Here is a 21,241-nt window from a genome sequence, read left to right as displayed (position 1 = left end):
GCCTATGTTGCCTATGTTTAACATCAGTAAAATTGTCAAACAGCTGGGTGTAGTGGTGTATGTCTGCTGTAGTCTCAGATACTCCAGAGGCCAAGGCAGGAAGATCCTAAATTCAACGTCAATCTGAGCAAATTAGAGAGACCCTGTCTCAAAATTAAAAAAAAGGTTGTGTGGCTTAGTGATAAAAGGTAGCTTAGTGATAAAAAGCTGGGTTCCATCCCCAGTACAAAAACAAAACAAACAAACAAAAAACCCTGTCAATTTCCCCAAATCTTTTAATCTCTCTTTGAAATAAGAAGTATAAACCTATTCTACCTGATTATTTTGAGAATATTCAATGGGTCCTTAGATATACAGCGGGTATCTAATAATGGCTGGCCTTTCCCCACCAAGTGTCAGCTGTCCAGCAGAGTAAGGACTCCATTAATGACAAACACTAAGAGAGGAGTGCCCAGACCCTTAGGCGAGAGAGGACTCTGCTGCACTGCACTCAGGCCCGCGCCCTCGTCCAGCACATGCGCCTGGCAACTTGACATCCCTACCCAGCAAGTTTCCCGCCCAGATCCCGTTCCGGTGGCCCAGAGTCGCCGGCTAGGCACTCGATCCCCAGTGACCTTTACTTGTCACTCAACGTTTATTGAACATGAAATGTGTGCCAGGCCCGGGAGACGCTGGAGTGAGCGACACCAAGATCCTCTCTCCTCAGAGCACCCAGCTGGAGGAGGGGTTGCTTCACCTGAGGAGTGCGGGGATTGGGTTCCAATCCCGCCAAGGACTCGGAGGCGAACAGCCCTCCAGGCTTCTGGCCTGAACCCGGAGTTCCCCCTGGAAGTGGCTCAAGACAAATAAGGGAAGAAAACAATCTGCTCTTCTGCGCCCCCTGCAGGAAGCTAGGTGCATACCCAACGCCCCTCGGAGCGCTTCCAGGCCTACTCGCCGAGGCCAAGTGCCCGCCCCTGCCGCGGAGTCACCACCGGTGGCCTCGAAGCCCCGCCCCCCTGCCTAGCCAATGGACGCACGGGCCGAGCCCCGACCCGCCCCTTCCCTGTGGGGAGGGTTCCTTGCTGGAGACAGTGGTCAGCTGGTCGCTGGGTCGTGACTGCCCTAGGTAAGATCGCCGTCCCGGGCGCTGGGTCCTCTGGGCTCTGCATGCATCGATGCCCTTCCGGGAGGTGGGCTGCAGCGGCAGGAGCCAAGTGGGTCTCGGAGACCGCCGGGGCGCGCAGGGCCCGGGGCGCGGAACTCAGGGAACCGCAAGTGCCAAGCACTTGCGTTTCGGGACCCCGAGGGCTCCTCGCGCCACCTCCAGCACCCGAAGAGAGTGGGTAGGTGGCTCAGGGCGTCTGCTCAGGCTCGGGGGGAAAAGGTGGGGCCGGAAGGAGACGGGCTGAATTACTCCTGCCGCCTGCAGGCCCAGGGTGACCCTCAGGCTAGACTGGGCCTGGGTGCGCCGACCTGTGGCAGTAACTCCCGGGAGCCCGCTGCCGCCTGTCCCTGGGTCTTGACAGTTCTCTGCTGGTGGCATCCGCTCCGAACAGCCTCCCTGCCCTCCGCGGACCTGGGTCCCGCCCAGGAATCCGATCCGAGGCTTCGAGGCCTGTCCCATGGGAGGGTGGATATTTCTTTCCACTACGCGCTCAGAGGCTCTAGGGCAGTCGGGTCGGAAACTTTGTTCCGGGGTCTGGAACACTCTGCCACCTCCTCCCTTTCTCTGATATCGAAGTGCCAGAGAAAGGGTGAGCATGAAACCAAGCAAGAACGACATTCTTATGGATGCTGTGAAGCTTCAAAAACATCTTGTAGGACAGTCAGTTACCTGGGAATTGAGGCTGTTAAGGAGAGCAGCCCTCTCTCAAAAGATTTCCCCTTCTGCCAAGAGAAAGAGATTAATGTTGCATCCTCCCGTGTTCATCTCCTCTGGCCACCCCCATCCCGCCCCCCTCGACGACCTTGGCCCCTCTGCAGGCATAGATGCAGAGGGCTGGCTGAGTGGCCCTCACTTCCTCCAGGGGCCTTTGTGCCCTGTAAGGTACATAGCCAACTGCAGTGAGGTAGCACATCTTGGGTTCAATTCTTGTGTGGACCCCTGGCCAGCTGTGTGAATGGTATCACTTCTTTCCTGGGATTGTCAAGAAATCAAGTGGAAAAAAATCTCAGGATACGTCTATCTATAGTGAGCCCTCAATCAATGTGAACAAACATGGGCTTCCATTCCTTTTGGTGGGGTCACATCACCCCATCTCCCCCATCTGTACTTTAAGGCTTGAGATTGGGCTGTGGAAGAGCGCCTCATGGGACTCCCTCCTAGTGCCCTCCTAAGTGCCATGGGAAGGTAAGGAGAAGGGGTTCCATAAATCTCCACAGAGTTGTCTTTGTGCATCTCCTGAAAGATCAGAAGACCCATAGCTTCCTGCTCTCTGGACTTTCCATCACTAGCAATTGTCCCACCAGGAGTCTGAAGCATGGTGGTCAACAAAGCAAATCATGCAACCTGGGGCTATGAGACCACCAGATAGGATTGCTGTCCCTCATCCTATGTGGTGAGGGCCTGGCACCTGCAGCAGCTATAGGTACAGTCTATGATGCAACACTGTCTCTGTGCATGTGGGTATCATGCACACTGAACACCCACTTTGTCCCCTATCTGCTTCCTTACCTCTTTGACAGTGCTTTTGATATTCAACAACATCTTAAGCTTCACATGTTCAAAGCAGACCTCTGGAGTCCCCTCTTTACCAAGGCTCTCCCATTGCTTCCCTGGCTTGGTAAATGGCACTTTCCTCCCACCCAGTGCCCAAGGAGTCATGCTTGATTCTCCTCTTCCCTTCACCTTCCTCATCCACAAACACCAGGAATCCCACTTCCCCTTGCCACTTCTGTGGTTATCATCCTGGCCATGTCCATCAATGTCTCCCCCCGAACCCCACCCTGAGTGACCTCCTAACTTGTCTCCTGCTTCCATAGCCCTTCCATAGTCCTCATGACCACCAAAGAGAACTTTGATGTTAATCAAAAACTCTCTTTTCCTTGTTAGAACCTTCTAAGGGAGTTTTCTATTTTTCTCCAAATAAAACCCAAAGTCCTTTCCTACATGAGTGGCCCCTACCCACCTCTGTGACCTTGATCTTTGCCTCTCCCCCTAGCTTTCTGAACCTCAACCACAATGGCCTGCATTCTATTCTTCAAACATGCCAAACTCATTCCCATCTAGGACTTCCTCATACTGTGCCCTCTGCCCGAAACACCAATCTTCTCACAGCTGAGAACAGCCCAACTCAAATGTCTCCAACTGAGAAGGGCTTCCTTAATTACCCCAGTTCAAGTAGCATGACCTTCTCCAGGATGTGTCTCATTGCTCTGTTTTGTTTTCTTTACAATTTGTATTGCTTTTTGGAATTCTCATTTAGGTATGTGTTTACTATCTGTTATCTCTCCTATCCCAATGAATATAAATTGGATAATGGCACAGACCTTATCTCTCTTATCCCCTGCAGAACTCCCTAATGAGGAGGCAAATAAGAAACAAGCAAACAAACACACCTATACTTGCAAATTGTGGCAAGTACATAGCTATCATTTGTATTTGGAATATTTTTAAACTTTTAAGCTTATATGTCTGAACTGAACAATTGTACTGTTAAAACAAACTCTCTGAGCCATTTTAAGGAAAAGGCTGGTAACTTGCCTGGGTCATACTGTGGTGTTCAGGGCAGTAAGTCAATCTCCTGCCATAAGAACACATATACAAGCTTTAAGGGTGAGTCTGCAGGCATGTTCTGGGAAGAACCTGATCCTAAACCTCATTCCTTTGCTTTTCCAGTGACTAGAAAGCTCCTTAATTTCTTAGTAACTTATTTTCTTCATATTTACAGTAAAATGATCCTTTTGTGTGTGTGTTGGGGGGGGGGTTAGGTCTTGCTAAGGTGTCCAGGTTGGCCTTGAATTTGTGATTCTACTGCCTAGCCTTCCAAATTGGGATGGATTACAGGAGCATGCCACTGAAGGGGGAGTCCTATTGTTATTATGTTGGACTTGTTTTTTTCTTTATTTTGGTATACCCCAAAGAGGCAGCACTTGTAGGTGACTCTCTTACTATCCTGCCTAAGAGTCAGGAGGGGAACAGGTATATCCCCTAGTCACAGCAGCTAGGGGCACACTGCAGACCCTCCTCAACACTGAACAACCTACAGGGTAGAAATGGGTCCTAGAAGTCTGGTGTGGTGGCACACGCCTATAATCACAGCAGCTCCAGAAACTAAGACAGGAGGATCTCGAATTCAGAGCCAGCCTCAGCAATGGCGAGTCGCTAAGCAACTCAATGAGACCTTCTCGCTAAATAAAATACAAATTAGGGCTGGGGATGTGGCTCAGGGCCAAGTGTCCCTGAGTTCAATCCCTGTTCCCATCTCTCTCAAAAAAGAAAAAAAGAAATGGGTTCTGGGTCTTCTGCATCTGTTTTTTTCTGGTCATCAATTCATTTTTTTTTTTTTTTAATTTTTGTTTTTGGGTACCAGGGATTGAACTCAGGGGCACTCAACCACTGAACCACATCCCTAGCCCTATTTTGTATTTTAATAGAGACAGGGTCGCACTGAGTTGCTTAGTGCCTTGCTAAATTGCTGAAGCTGGCTTTGAACTTGTGATCTTCCTGCCTCCACCTCCTGAGCCGCTGAGATTATGGGCATGTGCCACTGTGCCTAGCCCATCAATTCATTTTAAACCAATTATTTGAGAGCCTCTGAGAACTAGGCAATATTAACATAGAATGTTTTAAGAGATAAAAGATTAAAGGGAATAAAGCAAAAAATTCAAAAACATGGAGAAAGAATTATGATTTGTCCAACCCTGTTGCCATGTGCAATGCCTTTTCTTCCAGTCTTTTTACCTCTCTCTCAGTCCATTCTCCCTTCCCTGGGCCACAGCCCTATCTCTTTAGAAGCTGAGCAGCCATGGCCTTTGCTGAAGATGAGACCTATAAGTATATCCGCCTCCACCACAGCAAGTTTTGCTGTGTTAATGTTCTGGAGATTCTGCCTTTTCTGCCTTGCCTGACAGCCAGTGACCAGGTGAGCAGGGAAGTGACAATTGGACATGGGGCTGGGGGGCTGGGCTGTGGAATTAAGCTCAGCCCCATGCCAGGTTTTCACCCAAGCCAGGGCCTACTACTTTTTCTTAGTTTCCCTCTGTCTTGCTTTTGTGTTCTCTGCTTTTTGACTTTTAAATGAAACGTGGTTCCTGGTGGCTTTTCTAACCTTGCCGAGCTCCCTCTTGTGTTGTTTTAGTGTAGTGCTCAAAAATATGGCACTGACTCTGGTCCCTTTGCCTATTATTTTTTAGATCCTCTTTTCTTCCCTGATGGTTTTTTTGTTTTGTTTTGTTTTGATATCAGGGATTGAACCCAGGGATGCTTAACCACTGAGCCACACCTACCCCAGCTCTTTTTATTTTTTATTTAGAGACAGTGTCTCACTTAGTTGCAGCGATCCTCCTGCCTCAGCCTCCCAAGCTGCTGGGATTTCAGGCATGAGAACTGTGCTTGGCTCAGTTTTGAGAGTTGAGAGGGACCAGATCTGTCCTGATCCACCAGGACTTTCTGCAGACCCCTTAAATTAACTAGTTAGTGAAATGAATGAATCCCTTACAATTTTAGCTGTTCTCAAATGGTATCCCTGTGCTCCTAGTAGATGCCTGTGGGCTCTTTTGGCACCCAAAAGACAAGTCCTCCAGTGTCTCAGGAGCACCATTGCTTCCTCTGTGTCCTCCTGTGTAAGTACCATTAGAGCACAGGTCTGGGGTAGTTGGAGTTTTTGTCCCAATTTGTATTGATGAGCTTGCGGGCATATCTTGTTACCTAGTTTGTAGTAAATGTTTTCTCTTGAGTTTTCTTTTCTTCTAGTTGCTCTTTTTGTTTGTTTTGTTTGTTTGTTTGTTTTTTGTTTTTTCCCTTTGGACCAGGGATTGAGCCCAGGGGCACTTAACCATTGACCACATCCCCAGCCCTTTTTAAAATGTTTTATTTTGAGATAGGGCTTTGCTAAGTTGCTGAGGCTGGCCTTGAACTTGCAATCCTCCTGCCTCAGCTCCCAAGCTGTTGAAATTACAGGTGTGCACCACCATGCCCAGCTAGTTGCTTGTTTTTATAAGGGAATTTGAATCAGTGTAAAAATGCAGCTGGTGTCTTCTTTCCAGATACCCCCTCCGCAGTGGCTCCCCAGAACCCTCATTCCCCCTATTTGATCCCCTTCCTTCTCTTCTTTGCCTCTTTTCATCTTATTGTTGCTACATAACCTTTCCTTCTGCATCCATCCAAGCCTTTTTCTTTGCTTTAGGGCCTGTCTAAACCCAAGGCTTTGCCTCACATTAACTGGGTTTGGATTCTTGTCCCACTGCTATAGGATTGATGCTACTTTGCTTCTGCTCATGCCTCGTTTCCTCATCAGTGTATAGGGATAATAATGGCATTGAATAAGAATTCATGTAAAACCACAACAGAGAGCCTAGGACATTGTCACAGCCTGTTTCCCGCTAGCTGCCTTTATTGTTGTTGGTAATTTCTCTTCTTCACTCCATACCTGGGCTCCAGTCCTGGTCTTGTTCTGAGCTCTGACTCAATTTCAGATGGCTTACTCCTTCTTGTGGCTTTCTTGATGCCCCCCTCTGCAGTGGCTCCTCTGTGGGTGGAGAAAGAGTTGGGGCCACCTGGCTTGAGCAGGGTGGCTGCACTGTGTCTTCTAGGATCGACTACGGGCCTGCTACTCAAGCCTGGGAAACCAGGACACACTCTGGGAACTCTTCAACCGCCTCCAGCGCCGGACTGGTTGGGTAGATTTCTTAATCAAGGCACTGAAGACCTGTGAGCAGGCTGAGCTTGCTGAGGAAGTGGCTCATGTTTACCGGAGCAAACTGCTTCCTGGTGAGCCTCCTGTCCTGGCCATTTCTGGTCACCCTGCCCCCATCACCCCTGAGCAATATACACACTTGGGTGTAAATCCTGGCAGAGCCACTTATTATCTGTGTCCCTTTGACCAAGTTCCTTAATTTTCCTGAACCTCAGCCTTCTCCTCTGCAAAATGGGGCTAATGGCAATGTCTATCACATCGGGCTGCAATAAATAGCATAGGACGGTACCTGCTGAGTGTTTAGCTGGGGCTTAGCACCTCCCATGTGCTTGGTGCGGGGACCTTCTTTCAATTTTGTGGCTGTGGTGTTTGCCTCCTTGTTTCCTCTTCTGTCTCATATTCCCCCATCCATTCATTCACCAACCCTCTCTCCACCTCCCTTAAGCTGCCTGATTACTCCTTAACTACTCTTAAGTTCCCTGGCCGGCTTGAGTGCCCAGAGGGAATTCGTGGGATGGAATCTGACACAGGAAGAAAAACTGAATCAGCCCTATCTAGTTCAGACTAGAGGCTATCCCAGAGAGCCTCACTCGGATTTATAGCTTTGGAACACTCATCTTCTTCCCCTCTTCCTTCCTTCCTCTCTCCTTTCCCTGGGGATTGAACCCAAGAACACTTTACCACTGAGCTACATTGCCAGCCCTTTTTATTCTTTTATTTTGAGACAGGGTTTTGCCAAGTTGCTGAGGGCCTTGCTAAATTGTAGAGGCTGGCCTCAATCTCGGGATCCTCCTGTCTCAGCCTCTTGAGTTGTTGGGACTACAGGCATACATTACCATGCCCCTCCTGGCTTCTTTTCTCCCCCCACCTCTTTCTCCCTTCTTTCCTAACTGCTCTCTTCATTTGTGGAGATTAGTAGTGATCCCCCCTGAATACAAATGGTTGTGGTAGTATCTGGGGCAGGATGTGGCAGGGATCAATTAGGTATAACAGCCCTGAGAGAAAAAAAGTCTGGGGACGTAGGAGGAGTGACCGCTGATGTAGCCTGGGTGGTCATGCGGCTCCCTGCCCCACTCATGTCGTCCTTCTCCCCAACTCTTCTCTGCCTCCCACTCCTGTCCCCATTCCCATGATGCTTGTCATCTCTGGGGTGCATCCCATGTCAGGTCAGCTTTTAGAGCTATGGAAGGAGGAGGCCCCAGAGCGCCCAGGCCTTGCCCGTCACAGGGAGAACCCCTGGTTCCTTCTTGGTATCACTGTATCTTTGTTCTCCAGGGAACCCAACCTGTTCTCCAGCCCCTCAGGCAGCACCGGCAGCTCCTGGCAAGGTCCCAGGGCCCTCTGCACCTGCTGTGGCTCACGTCCCCTACAATGGCTACCGAGAAGAGCCAAGTTACCCCAGGCCTGTGCAGGACACACAGCCACCAAAGTCCCCAGGAGAGGTATGTCCTCAGGGTTTACCCCAGGCTTCCTGTTTTTATGTTCTTGTCTGTTCACTTCTGTGCCCCCACCTCCAGCCTCTTGGAAGTCTTTGCTGCCTCCCACAAGTCATGCCTGATCTCTGTTAAGGACCCCAGGCTCCTTCAGTGGGGACCTGCTTCAGCCCAGCTCCCAGACTACTGACAAGGTCTGAGGCAGCCCCCAGCACTGTCATCAAACAGCTTGGGAGGCCACACTTTACCACGTGGTCATGCGAGATGTTGAGCTGGGTGGAAGAACCTGGGAGTGACCAGATTGGGGAGTAGGGTGAGGGAACTGGAGGTCTCGGGTGGCTGGAGGGACTGTAATTATCACAGTAAAGTTAAGTGTGGAGAAAAGATGACACATTATATGGAGATATGATAAGTGGCCTGTGGGGTATCAGGAGACACCAAACTGTGGACCTGAAACCACAGGGTTTGTGCAGAAACCCCTGAAGAAAGTGCTTTGTGTAGTGGAGACCTCCACATGGCCAGACAGATGGATAGGGACCCCCATGGGACAGTGTGTGTGTGTGTGTGTGTGTGTGTGTGTGTGTGTGTGTGTGTGTTTTAAAGTTCTGAGGAGTGAACCCAGGGTCTCATGCCTGCTAGGCAAGTGCTCTACCACTGAGGTATACTCCCAGTTCCCTGGGGTGTTTTCTTTGAGCCCATCAATACTGCCCTACTACAAAGGGTGTCCAGTTCCCAGATGTAAAATCATCTGTGGACAGAGGGTCTGGAGATGACCAGAAATAAGAAAAGAGCTCCTTTAGAAGTTGTCCTTAGCTGGGGACAATGGCGAATGCCTATAATACTAGTGACTCAGGAGGCTGAGGCAGGAAGATTGCAAGTTTGAGGCCAGCCTAAGCAACTTAGCAAGGCCCATGGCAATTTAGCAAGACCCTGTCTCAAAATAAAAAACAAAAAGGGCTGGGATGTAGTTCAGTGGTAAAGCACTCCTGGATTCAAGCCCTAATACCCCCACTACCACCACAAAAAAAAAAAAAAAAAAAAAAAAGGAGATGCTCCAGGAACATCAGCTGTTCTTTGCCAGCTCTTGTCAGCCATTTCTCTCTCTCACAGAGTTCAGAGCCAGCCCCACAGATACCCAGTTCCAGGGGAGTCCTGAGGAGACCTGCTGGCTCCTTGGAGCCCTCCTCTAACCCAACATCCCCCAGTCTTCCAACTTCCAGCAGGCATCAGGAGCAGGATCGAGAACTGGGTGGTACCCACATAGCAGGTATGCATGTGATATGATGTTGGAGGGCCTGTTTGACCTCCCAAGTGAAGGTTAGGATTAGAGTTGCCCCTTGGGCTTCCTTGAACAGGAGCAAAGTGGGAATAAAGTGCATTCACCCCAGGTACCAAACCAGTTCCTCAGTGAGTGTATCAGTTAGTATTTGCTGTGTAACAAACAGTCTAAAAAACATTATTATAAGTAGATTAAAATACAAGCATTTATATAGCACACAGCTGACCCAGCTAAACAGTTCTTCTGGTCTTGGCTGAATTTCCTCTCCTGAACTCACTGATACATATACATATTCTGCTTCTGTCTTATTGGATGGGGCACCTTTATTCCCTTCCATGGGGTTTCATATCCTCTAGCGCACAGGCCTTTCCCATGGCAGCTGGACAGAGACCTCTAAGCAAAGAAGAAAGGGCTCTTGAGGCATAGACTCCAAACTGGCACAGTGTCCTTCCTTCTTTACTCTGTGGGCCTAAGCAAGTTATAAAGGACAGCCCAGATTCATGAGAAATTGACTCCATTTTTAGATGGGAGGCCTAAAGATTAGCCAGGACCTGGAGGATGGGGAAAGATAGAACAAAGCTGGACTGGCTATTGGCAGAGGAGCCCTTTAGTACTGCCCTACTACAAAGGGCAGAAAGTCACTAAAATAGTAAAATAGCCCTTTAGTACTGCCCTACTACTCCCAGAAAGTCACTAAAATATCTCAATCCCCAAAGGAAGCATATCTATCATCAGCCAGGTGCCTGGACACTACACCACATCTCAGTATTCCCCCTCAAGGCTATGTAGCTGACCACCCTGACCTGGCATGTCTTTCTACTACTTCCCAAACTGTATTCCATATGACACTTGTGCCTGGCCTGCCCTCAGTACCCTGGAACAGCCACAAGGCACAGGGATATTTAAAAGTTAGGAGAAACCATCTTGTGCCCTCCACTCTTGTCACCCCCAAATAATCCTGAGCACCTGTTTGCACTTTACAGTGTTATTTTGTCATGGAATGCCTTTTAGGAGATGCTTCTATGAACCATGAAGGCAAAGGCACCTGATTTCAGTGCATTGATGGACACAGGTCCCATGAGAGTCTGTGGTACTGCATTTAGAGGAGGGGACATGAGACATCACTTCTTTTTTAGAATTTGGGGTTTTTTAGATATACATGACAGTAAACTTTATTTTGACATATTATACATGAATGGAGATTAACTTATTCTAATTGGGATCCCCATTCTTTTTTTTTTTTTTTTCTTCCCATACTGGGAATTGAACTCAGAGGCACTCAGTCCCTAAGCCACATCCCCAGACCTATTCTGTATTTTATTTAGAGACAGGGTCTCACTGAATTGCTTAGCACCTCGTCATTGCTGAGGCTGGCTTTGAACTCGTGATCCTCTTGTCTCAGCCTCCTGAGCTGCTGGGATTACAAACATGTGCCACCATGCCCAGCTTGGGATCCCATTCTTGTGGTTGTACATGATGTGGAGTTTCAGGCATCACTTCTGACCTTTGTCAACCTTGGGGTCTGGTGTGTGCATACTCAGAGTTCCTGATGACACTGCATCTATGGGCTGTCACCCTGTGTCAGGTCCTCTTCCTAGGGTGGCTTTGCTTTACTCCTGAGAACTGGCCAGCCTCTGGTACCACTTGACTGGTGTGAGCAGTTCTGCTTGAGCCACCCTGCTGTCCCTTGCCCTGATCCAGTGTTGCTCCTGCTGGGGAATGTGAGGGACAGCAGTGAGGGAACATCTAGGATTCCACTAGCTAGAGAGAGAAAAAGGCAGAAACAGGACAGGGAGGTGTTCTGGGTGGGAGAAACAGAAGCAGAAAGAATAGTAAATAATGATCTTTAAGCTCCTGGATGCAGTTAGTGGGAAGGATGACATCAGTCTTGTGATAGGACAGACTTGGGGATATAGGTCAAGAACTGCAGGCAACAGTTGAGTCTCAGGTCTGAGAGCGATGACCAAAGGGACTATAGAGTTTTCTCCATGCACAGGTGATTGGGAGGCATGTTGCAATAGGGCTTATGTGATTTGAGACCTTTCCCCAGCCCTGAGGGTGACGGTCCTTTGGGTTTATGCTTCTACTTTTGCTACCTGCAGGTGCAGTTTGCAGCTCCACATCAACCCGTGGGCCTGTGTCCCCGACTGTCTCCTTCCAGCCCCTGGCCCGTTCCACCCCCAGGAAAAGCCACTTGCCTGGACCTGCAGTGTCAGCTCCTGCATCTGCTGGTCCCTCCTCCATTGCCTTGGCTTCTGTAGAGGAGATTGGTGACCATAATAAGACTGCCATCTGCTCTAGTGATGCAGAGGTACCTGCTGATTCAACAACTACCAGCTTACCGCCCTCCAAAGTGCCTGCCAACTCGGCCCTTGTCAGCTTGGGGCCCTCCAAGTTGCCTACCAGCACGAAGCCCCCTGGTGCAATGCCCCCTAAAGTGCCCTCCAACCCAGCACCATCCAAGTTGCCCATCAACTCAACACGTGCTAGCGCCATGCCATCCAAAGTGCCTACTGCTACCATGATTCCCACCAAGGTGCCTACCAACATGATGCCCTCCAATGGGAGCAAAGCCAAGGTGAGTCCTGGCCCCTCTTAGTAGTGTCTCAGGCCCCTTCCCTCTGGGCCCTGTTCTTGGACCCTTCCCAGTCTCCATCTTGTCTCTAGCCTGGGCAAGTCCATGACCTCTCCTTAAAGCTGTGGGGACAAGCTGGCAACCTGCCTCATCCTCTAGGAGGAACGACTGTCATGAAAGCCCCCCCCCCTAAGTATCATTGCCTCAAGAGGGTCAGGCATGGGGCCACCCTACTGGTCATGTGCTTTAACCATTGGGACTCAGCCTCCAGTTAAGCTTAGCAACACTGATCTGTCGATGAGGAAGCAGTGAGGGGTGGAGCATGGTGGCCCACTTGCCTTCATGCCTTGCCCTTCACCACCAGTATGTCTGGCCTGCCTGTGACCAGGCTTTCCAAACAGCAATTCCTGGCCAGCCAGCCTGGAGCAGCTGCTCTGACCCATTAGCCCCCGTAGCTGCCCTCTCCAAAGCCTCGCATCTAACCCTACTGCTGCTGTCTGCCTCGAGGAATTAAGTTCCTGAGGCTCCAGGACACTGTAGCTGCCCTGTGATCCTAAGGCCTCAGGAGTAGGGGCTTGCTGTCAAGGGCTTCCCTGGAGTGAGCTCACAGGCAGACCAGTGAGTGGGGAGAGGGCTGCAGTGAGGCCATCAATGAAATGATACTACAAAGCCTTGGTGCCTTTTTCCCCTTCTGCCCTCTTCCCCACCAATGGTCGGGTCTCCAAGCGATGGTGTCTTGCAAGCCAGGATATAGGATGGGAACTGAGAAATTTGGGCTCAGGCTACTAGTTCATGCCCTGACTCGAGAACAGGGCCACCCACTTCGTCTGGCTTATCTCCCTCCCATACCCATCCCCTTCCAGCACTTTCCTTTCTTTCCCAGGAGACCCCAGGGACTCCAGCAACCACAGTCACCATTGAAGGCAGCTCTCCTTGGAGGGTTAGCAGCTCTGGGAACTTGCGCTCTGAGGCCGAGCTGAGCAAGCCTGCTACCCTGGTATCGAGGGTCGACAGCCAGCCATTTTCCGGCTGTTCTGAAGATCTCGCCATTAGCAATTCTCTGGTCCTGGAGTCCAACCAAGGCCCAGAAGAAAATGAGTACATGTCCTTTGCTATCCATGTGGCTGAGGGTCCCAGTGCTGACCTCCTGGATGGCAGCCCTGAACGACCTGAGGCCTCAGAGCCCCAGGAGGAGGAAGAGGAGGAGATGATGTGCTCAACAGCACCAGGGGCTCTGTGGTGGCTGGGGACTGCCACAGCCAGCGCGCTCCTGGCAGTGCTCCTGGTGGTGCTCTACCGGCGGCGCCCACTGCAGTGAAACCTCCATTGCCCACTGCACCATGCATCTGCCGCATTCCCATGGTGCCCTTTCCCCAGGCTGGCAGGGGCCGGGTCAAGCAGGGGACCTCGAGAACTACGGGCCTGATGGAGGAGTGAGTTGTGAGGACAGCGTTTTCTATCCTAGCTCTTGTCCTCTGCTTGTCCCTCACCATCCTTGGCTTTCCAGGCTCTAAGCGGCCCCCAGTGCTTCAGACCTTGCCTACCTGGTAGTCTCCCTGTGTGCTCCTAAGGAGGTCCCCTCCACCAGGCTTTGTCTCCCTTTGCCCAAGCCTGAAGATCAGGAGGTGCCCCTCATTCTGCCCAGGTCCCCTGAGGCCAAAACAGGTGTGCTGGGTGGGGGATTCCCACAAGACCTTGTTCCCCGCCCAGCAGCTCAGCATCCTGACAGCAGCAAGGTGCCTAGTGTTCAGGGAACCAGCTGCTTTGGGTTCCCTGGCTCTCTAGTCCCCCTTCATTGGCCAGGCCACCCTGGAAGAAGATCCAGTTCTAGTGGACCCAGGGAAGCCAGAAGCAGCCACTAGACAGGAGGAAGACCCTTGGAGCCTTTCTCCAGTCCCCTTACTTCCATCTCCTGTCCTCCATTCTCTTTGGCTTCCTACATGGGTTGGGGAAGGGACCTGCCTAGTGGGCAGAATTCAAGCCAGGTATAGATTTCAGCTCTTCCCTTTCTGGGCTGTGTGACTTTGGCAGATGTTCAGACTCTCTGGTCTGGTTTCCCCGTGTGGACAGTGAGCCTCTAGCTCATCCTTCATGGACATGGCATACAGGATGCGGCATCCCTCCTGTCTTAACCTGGTAGAGCTGAGGGCTTGAGAGGCAGAGTACATAGCAACAAGGGTGCGCTGTGCAGTGAGGGCAGGCTCGGGCTGCATCCTGCTCATCATCTCACTAGCCCTTTAATCCCAGGCAAGATATTAACCTCTGTGTGCCTCACTTTTCTCACCTGTTAAATGGGAGTGAAATGTCCACACACACACACACACACACACACATACACACACGTACATACATACATGTATATTCTAGTGTTGTCCTGGGGATTAAATTAGTCTATCTATGTAAATCTTAGACTGAATCCTGGCATTTCCTAAGGACTAGATACATGTTATTATTGCTAATTAAATGGGCAGTGAGTAGAGCACTTGGCTATATTTTTAGAGGTAAACCCAGCTACCTTCTCCTTCCTTATATCTGCCTCTTAACTTCATCTAGTACATTTGCGAGTTGTTGGGGAGGGAGGTCTATCCAGTGGGCAGCTGTTCTCCCCATCTCCAGCAGCCAGGGGTGTTCCACCACCTCCCTGGGTGGGAAGATAGCTATACTCTTCACACATTGAGGTGCACTGGGGGGTATCCTCTTGGGTTCTTTTCAGGTGGCCTGTGCTGGACAAGTGGTAGGCACAGGAGCCTTCTCCATTTCTGGGCTCTTCAAGGGGCAAGAACTAGAGCCCTCAGGGGTGGGGCTTGTTATGTAAAGCTCAAGGCAGCTTTACCCTACACCGCCCTAGGGAACTTCCGCAACCTAACGACCTCTACTTCTGAATTTCAGCCCCCACTCTAAACCCAACAGCCTCTAACTTGAATCCAGGTGTGGTCTGTACCCAAGCTATCTATATCAGTACTTATCAATCCCTTGCTCTTAACCAACCACTGTATCCCCCACCTGTACCCCCAGGTGCCAGCCAGCCAGTTTTTGCACAGGTCCTAGTTTTAATGTGCTAGCCTCCCAGGGTACTTTGGGAAAAAAAAAAATCTCACTGGGTGGAGTGGCCCATGCCTGTAATCCCAGCAGTTCAGGAGGACCAAATGTTCAAGGCCAACCTCAGCAATTTAGCAAGAACCTAAATAACTTAGCAAGGCCCCATCTTTTTAAAGAATTAAAAAGGGCATAAAAGGAGACATAAAAAGGGAATGTAGTTCAGTAGTGAAGCACCTCTGGGTTCAATCTCCAGCACCCCCTGAAAAGAAAAAAAAAAAAAAAAAAAACTGGCTCAAGAAGGCAACACGTAGTCCCAGAGAATCACTCAACTGGGGGATTTCTTTTTCTTGGTGGTGGTGCCAGGGATTGAACTCAGGGGTGCTTAACCACTGAGCCACATCCTCAGCTCTTTTTATTTTTTTATTTTGAGACAGGGTCTCCCTAAATTGCTTAGGGCCTGTTAAGTTGCTGAGGCTGGCTTTGAACTTGATATCCACCTGCTTTGGCCTCCTGAGCCACTGGGATTACAGGTGCACCACTGTGCCCAGTCAACTGGTACAATTTCAACCACAGTAACCAGTCACTGTAGGCGATATATTGGATCAGCTGTGTGGGAAGTGTTCAGGGCCCTCCCAGCACTTTTCAGATTATACCGCCTCGAATCCCTGATTTGGCCTGCACTTAACACTATCCCCATCTCAGCTATTATCAACCTGAAGACTTAAATGCCACCTTCAGGCAGAAATGGGAATTAGAGTCCAGTCTCAAGAATCCTGTTCTGGGTTGTGACTTTCAGCTGCAGGAAGGTTTATAAAGGAGTGTGAACTAGGAAGTTCACCTTCACAGCTGTGGCCCAGACAAGGTAGAGGCTGGAACACAAGGAAGGGAGGAAGGACCTCCACTCGCAGAGGGGCTTGACCTCCTGTACTAGGGGACCCTTGAGGTCAAGGCTGGGTAGTCCTGGAGAGACCAATGCCCTCCTAAGTGCCCAGGGGCAGACCCACCTGCAGCAGAACCCCTGTCCACCTTCTTTCCCTGGCTGAAGCATTTCCTCAAAGCCCTGGGACTGTTGTGGTTTCTGTCTCTCAGGGAAGTACCCATGGACTTTGACCTAACAAGCCAGAACAGTGCCACTCCTTCACTTCTCTTGCTGCCCACCCTCAGGTTTAGGGAGCTTCTTAGTCAAGGATGAGGGTGATGCCCTTTACCCTGCCAGGTCTCAGATTATTAATGCCTTCTTTTAGAAAACATTTATTATGGCCAGCTTTTCGATGAATGCAAAAGTAGAGAGACTAGAAAAACAAACCAGTATGTGCCCATCTCTTGGCTTTAATATCTTGGCCATCTTGTTCATCCCTGCCTGTTGCCCCGTTCCTTCCTCTTTTCTTTGATATGGGGGGGGGCGTTGATTCCAGGGACACTTTACCACTGAGCTACATCCCCAGTCCTTTTTATTTTTTATTTCAGGGTCTCACTGAGTTGCTTAGGCTGGCTTTGAATTTGCCATCCTCCTGTCTCCTCCTCCCAAATTGCTGCAATTACAGCCATGCACCAATGCACCCAGCTGCCCCCCCTTTTTTGAGTACAGGTTCTTTGTATAAGAGTGTGAAGGGTTCAGAAAGCCAAGGGAAAGACATAAGCTGGAAGGATTTTAAGATCATCTGTTTTCTCCCAGGGCAGCATTAGGTAACAATAAAGCATCCACGTTGTGGTCTGTTGGCCTCTGTAGGTGACGTCCTTCTTGAACTAGTTCAAAGCATGAGCAGCACTGGACTCCATCTTAGGAGGAGGGGGCTGCAAGTGTCCTTCCATTGTCAAGCTCCTTGGAGGTGCCTGCTATTGCTCCTGTCTCAGAGAAGTGACAACACATGAGACATATACCCCATGGCACAGCCCTTCCAGCCAGCAGAAGTCCTCATGCTAGGCAATGTTCAAATTCCATAGTCCTAGAAATGTAGTCCTTGGGCCTTGAGGTTCAACACTTGCCATGGGTGCACTGTCATGCACCTAAAGGCCAAGACCCACTTCCCCCTGGGAAGGGAGATGAGGGGTCTTTGGTCTGAAGCGTCTGTGCTGGGATTGATACCGCTCCACAGAGGATAGTCACATGCTCCTTGCTTTCTTATTTTTTTTTCCTTTAGCCCAGGCCTATGAGGTCCACAGGGGGTTCTGGGTCACTGTGAACATTCTTCACTTGGCTGCTGCTAACAACAAATAGTAATAAAGGTCACCACTAATGTCTGACTTTAATTGTGTGCTAGACACTATGCCAAGAGCTACACATATATTAGTTCATTTAATCCTCACAATGACCCTAGGAAAGAGACACCATTATGGACCCAATTTATAGCTGGTTTACAAGGACTGGGAGGGAGGGAGGACAAGAGGGATAATGACCCCTAGGCCCCAGAGCTAGAGGCTTCTTATGTCTATGAACTTCAACTGACCTGATATCTGAAACAAAGTAAACCATTTAAAGTGAGATCATCACACCATCACATCACTGCCCAGTATGCCAAAACCTGCCACCTACTATAATAGTATAATAACACTCGGTCTATAATTCAAATAATCTCAGGAGTGTCCTAATGATACGATTATAATCATTTGTGTGTGCCCAGGCTCAAAGCCCTGAGGCTGGGTGAGGTGAGGCAGGTGCCCTAAGCCTAGAATGTTAGTCTTCATGAAGCCAGTTTGATTTAGCAGACATCATTTAAGAGTCACTTGTGCCAGGTCCAAGGCCTCTGAGGGTGCCTTTGAGTGGTTGGGGATGTTCATAATGTGTGATACAGGCAAATAGGCTTCCATGTCATTCTTTCATATAATTTTACAGCAAATATTTATTTTGTACCCACTGTGAGCTAAGCATTATAATAGGTCTTGATGACATAGATAATAAAGTCCTCTCCCCCCCCCACTGTCTCCAACCCAGTAGTGAATGGTTCAATGGAGTTTCTCTGGAGCATGGCAGGGGCCAGTGAGGGGGAAGGACAAGTATTGTTTTGATCTGTTTTTGACTACTGAGAATTATAACTAAATTTGGAGCTGGACAGTATGAGAGATAACATTAAATGTTCATGAAAATATGAATATGTTGGAGGAATGTAGGTTGGTGTTATGGCCTGAACGAATATGTCCCTGCAAAATTCGTAAGTTGGAACCTAACCCCAAGGTGATGGTATTAGGAGGTGAGTCCTTTGGGAAGTGATTAGGTCATGAGGGCTCCACCTTCAGGAATGGGACTCATGCCCCTAAGAGGACGGAGGGAGCTGGTATGGTAGTGAACACATGTAATCCCAGCAACTTGGGAGGTTGAGGCAGGAGGCTCACAAATTCGAGGCCAGCTTCATCAACTTTTTGAGACCCCATTTCAAAATACAAAGTGCTGGGGATATAGCTCAGGGTAGAGCACTCCTGGGTTCGATACCCAGTTCTGGAAAAAGAGAGGGAGAAAGGCTTGAGAGCCCTCTGTTCCTTCTACCATATGAGGACAGAGAAGTTCATATGAGAAAGCAGCAACCATATCTTTGAAGCTGAGACTGGACCTTTATTAGACACTGAATTTGTTGGTGCCTTGATCTTGTACATCCCAGTCTCCAAAATGGAAATTTCAATGATTTCTAAATTACCTAATAAAAGGCATCTTGTTATAGCAGCTTACATGAACTAAGCCAGTTGGTGTTACCTTACTGGAAAACTGGCAGTTGTCTACTAGAGCCTAATATAGGCCTAAAGCTGTGACCCAGTAATTCCACTCCTGGGTGTGTTGATAACAGAAACAAGAGTGCATGTCCACAAAGATGTGTGCAAGAATGCTTCTCAGATGCTCAAGTCCCTTGTGCAGTATTTGCACATCTCTGCATATTCTCCCATATAGTTCAAAACATCTCGAAATTGCTGAGCAAGGTGACACTCGCCTATAGTGCCAGTGACTTGGGAGGCTGATGCAAGAGGATGGCAAGTTCAAGGCCAGTCTCAGCAATTTAGTGATGTCCTAAGCAACTCATCTCAAAAAATAAAAAGGGCTGGGGATGTGGCTCAGTGGCAAAGAGCCTCTGGATTCAATCCCCAGACCCTCCCCCACCAAAAACAAACAAACAAACAAAAAAACCCTTCTAACTATCACACTGATCACACTGTCCATAATATCTCCAAAATAAGAAAAACCCAAATTGTCTATCCTCAGGAAAATGGATAAGTTATAATAAAGTCACACAGTAGAATACTATTATATAAATGAAGACATTGTAACATAGAACATGGATGAATCTCCTGGACCTGATGCTGAGCCGGAGTTAGTATACACCAAAAAGCAAATTTTATTTATCTTAAATAAACAAAGTTGATTTATGATGTTAAAAGTCAGGAGAAAGATGAACTCTGGTAGGGATGTAGCTGGGAAGAAACATTCTGGGGTGTTGGTCTACCTCCTGATCCACGTGTTGATTTCATGAGTATTTTTAGTTTGTGTCCAGTACCCTGTGGGAGATGTGAAAATTGGGGCTGGGGATGTGGCTCCAGCGGTAACGTGGTCACCTGGCATGCGCGGGGCGCTGGGTTCGATCCTCAGCACCACATAAAAATAAAATAAACATGTTGTGTCCACTGAAAACTGAAAAATAAATATTAAAAATAATTCTCTCTCTCTCTCTCTCTCTTTCCTCTCTCTTAAAAAAAAAAAGAAAGAAAAGAAACAAAGATCATCCCAATGAGGACCTAAAAGCCATTTAATCAGAGCTTGAGAAGCAGTTAGCCATCATAATTTGCATTTGGCAGGGACTCTAAGGCAGGCAGGGATGCTAAACTCCATAGTAGGAAAAAGGGAAGGTTCAGGTGTGCTGTGATTGGATGATGTTGGAATGGGGTCCGCAGAGGAGGGCTAACTAGAAGAGTGGCATCTAATCATTGGTTAGGGAACATATATGGCTTTTCTGGTTGGTCTTGAGCTGTAAGAGGTGGAGAGGTGGTTGGAGGTTGGGAAGGAACCGTGATCATTAGCTAAATTCTCCACCCCACCCCCATACTGGGCATTGAACCCAGGGGCACTTCATACTAAGCTATATCCACATTCTTTTTATTTTTTTTTAATGTCGACGCAGGGTCTAAGTTGCTGAGGCTGGTTTTAAATTTGCTTGCGATCCTTTTGCCTCAGCTCTCAAATTGCTTGGATTACAAGTGTGTGCCACTGTGCCCAGCTCACTGGCCAAGTTTTGACTGTTCTGAGCTCATTGCTGCACAGATGGAAGTTTGGCTTCTGGGGCTTCCCAGGCTGCTTGCTACAAGAGTTTTATTCACATCCAAATTCCTTTATCATATATAGTCAGTCATTTTCCATTTGCATATTCAGTCTCTCAGAGGGAAGGGCATGGGCTTTGAGGGAGTGGCCATGCAGCACTGATGGGAGGCACATTCACACTTCTTCCAGCTCCCCATCCATCTCTGGGGTCAGAGGTGCCTGCCTGTGTGAGGGAGTCCCTCGAGGGGAGGGGGGGCGGGCTCTGCTCCCAGCTGTGGTGCAGCTGCTACACCAACCAAGGTTCTCTTTTTTTCTTCAAGGCTGGCTTTTTAAAGCTCAACCCCTACAGAAAGGTTTCTTTGATTAGATCCCTCTGGTTTTAATAAGTGGGCTTCTTAAATTCCCATGGCTCACCTCAAATCCTGCTTTTATGTGTAAATTCTGACCTCTTTGCCTACATTTTAAAAAATGTAAACCTGGCACCCTGGTGATGAAGGCCTGTAATCTCAGTGACTCTGAGGAGGACTGCGCAGGCTCAAGACCAGGCACAGCAATTTAGCTAGATGGTGTCTCAAAATAAAAGGGGGCTGGGGATGTGGGGATATAGATCAGTGGTAGAGCACTCTTGGGTTCAATCATCAATACTGCAAAACAACAACAACAAAATCTATACTGATTACTTTTAATTACTTTCTCAGTGAGTTTCTTCTCCCCCGCGCCACGCCCCCAGCCCCGGGAGCGCTCTGCCACTCAGCTACATCCCAGCCCTCGCTTTGCTTTTTTTTTTTTAACCTTTGTATTTTTGAGACAGGGTCTTACTAAGTTATTTAGGGCCTTGCT

General features: G+C 48.9%; 1 protein-coding gene across 3 annotated transcripts; it reads left to right on the top strand.

Moving 5' to 3' along the window:
• Positions 1-1,048: 1,048 nt before the first annotated feature.
• Mavs (mitochondrial antiviral signaling protein) lies at positions 1,049-17,415 on the top strand. 3 transcript variants are annotated; one of them, XM_076851582.2, is made up of 7 exons: positions 1,049-1,108; positions 4,923-5,066; positions 6,736-6,913; positions 8,136-8,281; positions 9,383-9,539; positions 11,654-12,129; positions 13,010-17,415. In XM_076851582.2, the coding sequence occupies exons 2-7, from the start codon at positions 4,950-4,952 to the stop codon at positions 13,442-13,444; spliced, it is 1,509 nt and encodes a 502-aa protein (XP_076707697.2). In that variant the 5' UTR covers positions 1,049-1,108; positions 4,923-4,949; the 3' UTR covers positions 13,445-17,415. The 3 variants fall into 3 exon arrangements, with proteins under 3 accessions (XP_076707697.2, XP_076707694.2, XP_076707696.2); XM_076851579.2 differs by having other exon boundaries at positions 8,115-8,281; XM_076851581.2 differs by lacking the exon at positions 1,049-1,108 and adding an exon at positions 1,115-1,325 and having other exon boundaries at positions 8,115-8,281.
• Positions 17,416-21,241: the final 3,826 nt, after the last annotated feature.

The sequence above is a fragment of the Callospermophilus lateralis genome, chromosome 3 (assembly GCF_048772815.1).
Source record: "Callospermophilus lateralis isolate mCalLat2 chromosome 3, mCalLat2.hap1, whole genome shotgun sequence".
NCBI lineage: Eukaryota > Metazoa > Chordata > Mammalia > Rodentia > Sciuridae > Callospermophilus > Callospermophilus lateralis.
This window is presented reverse-complemented; position numbering and strand designations above follow the sequence as displayed.

What these genes read in the sequence shown, in the direction of transcription:
- Mavs (XM_076851579.2), top strand. Translation starts at nt 4,950, where the DNA reads ATGGCCTTTGCTGAAGATGAGACCTATAAGTATATCCGCCTCCACCAC. An exon ending in GCCTGACAGCCAGTGACCAG is followed by an intron (nt 5,067 to 6,735) that starts GTGAGCAGGGAA and finishes TGTGTCTTCTAG; the next exon opens with GATCGACTACGGGCCTGCTA. An exon ending in GGGTGGTACCCACATAGCAG is followed by an intron (nt 9,540 to 11,653) that starts GTATGCATGTGA and finishes TGCTACCTGCAG; the next exon opens with GTGCAGTTTGCAGCTCCACA.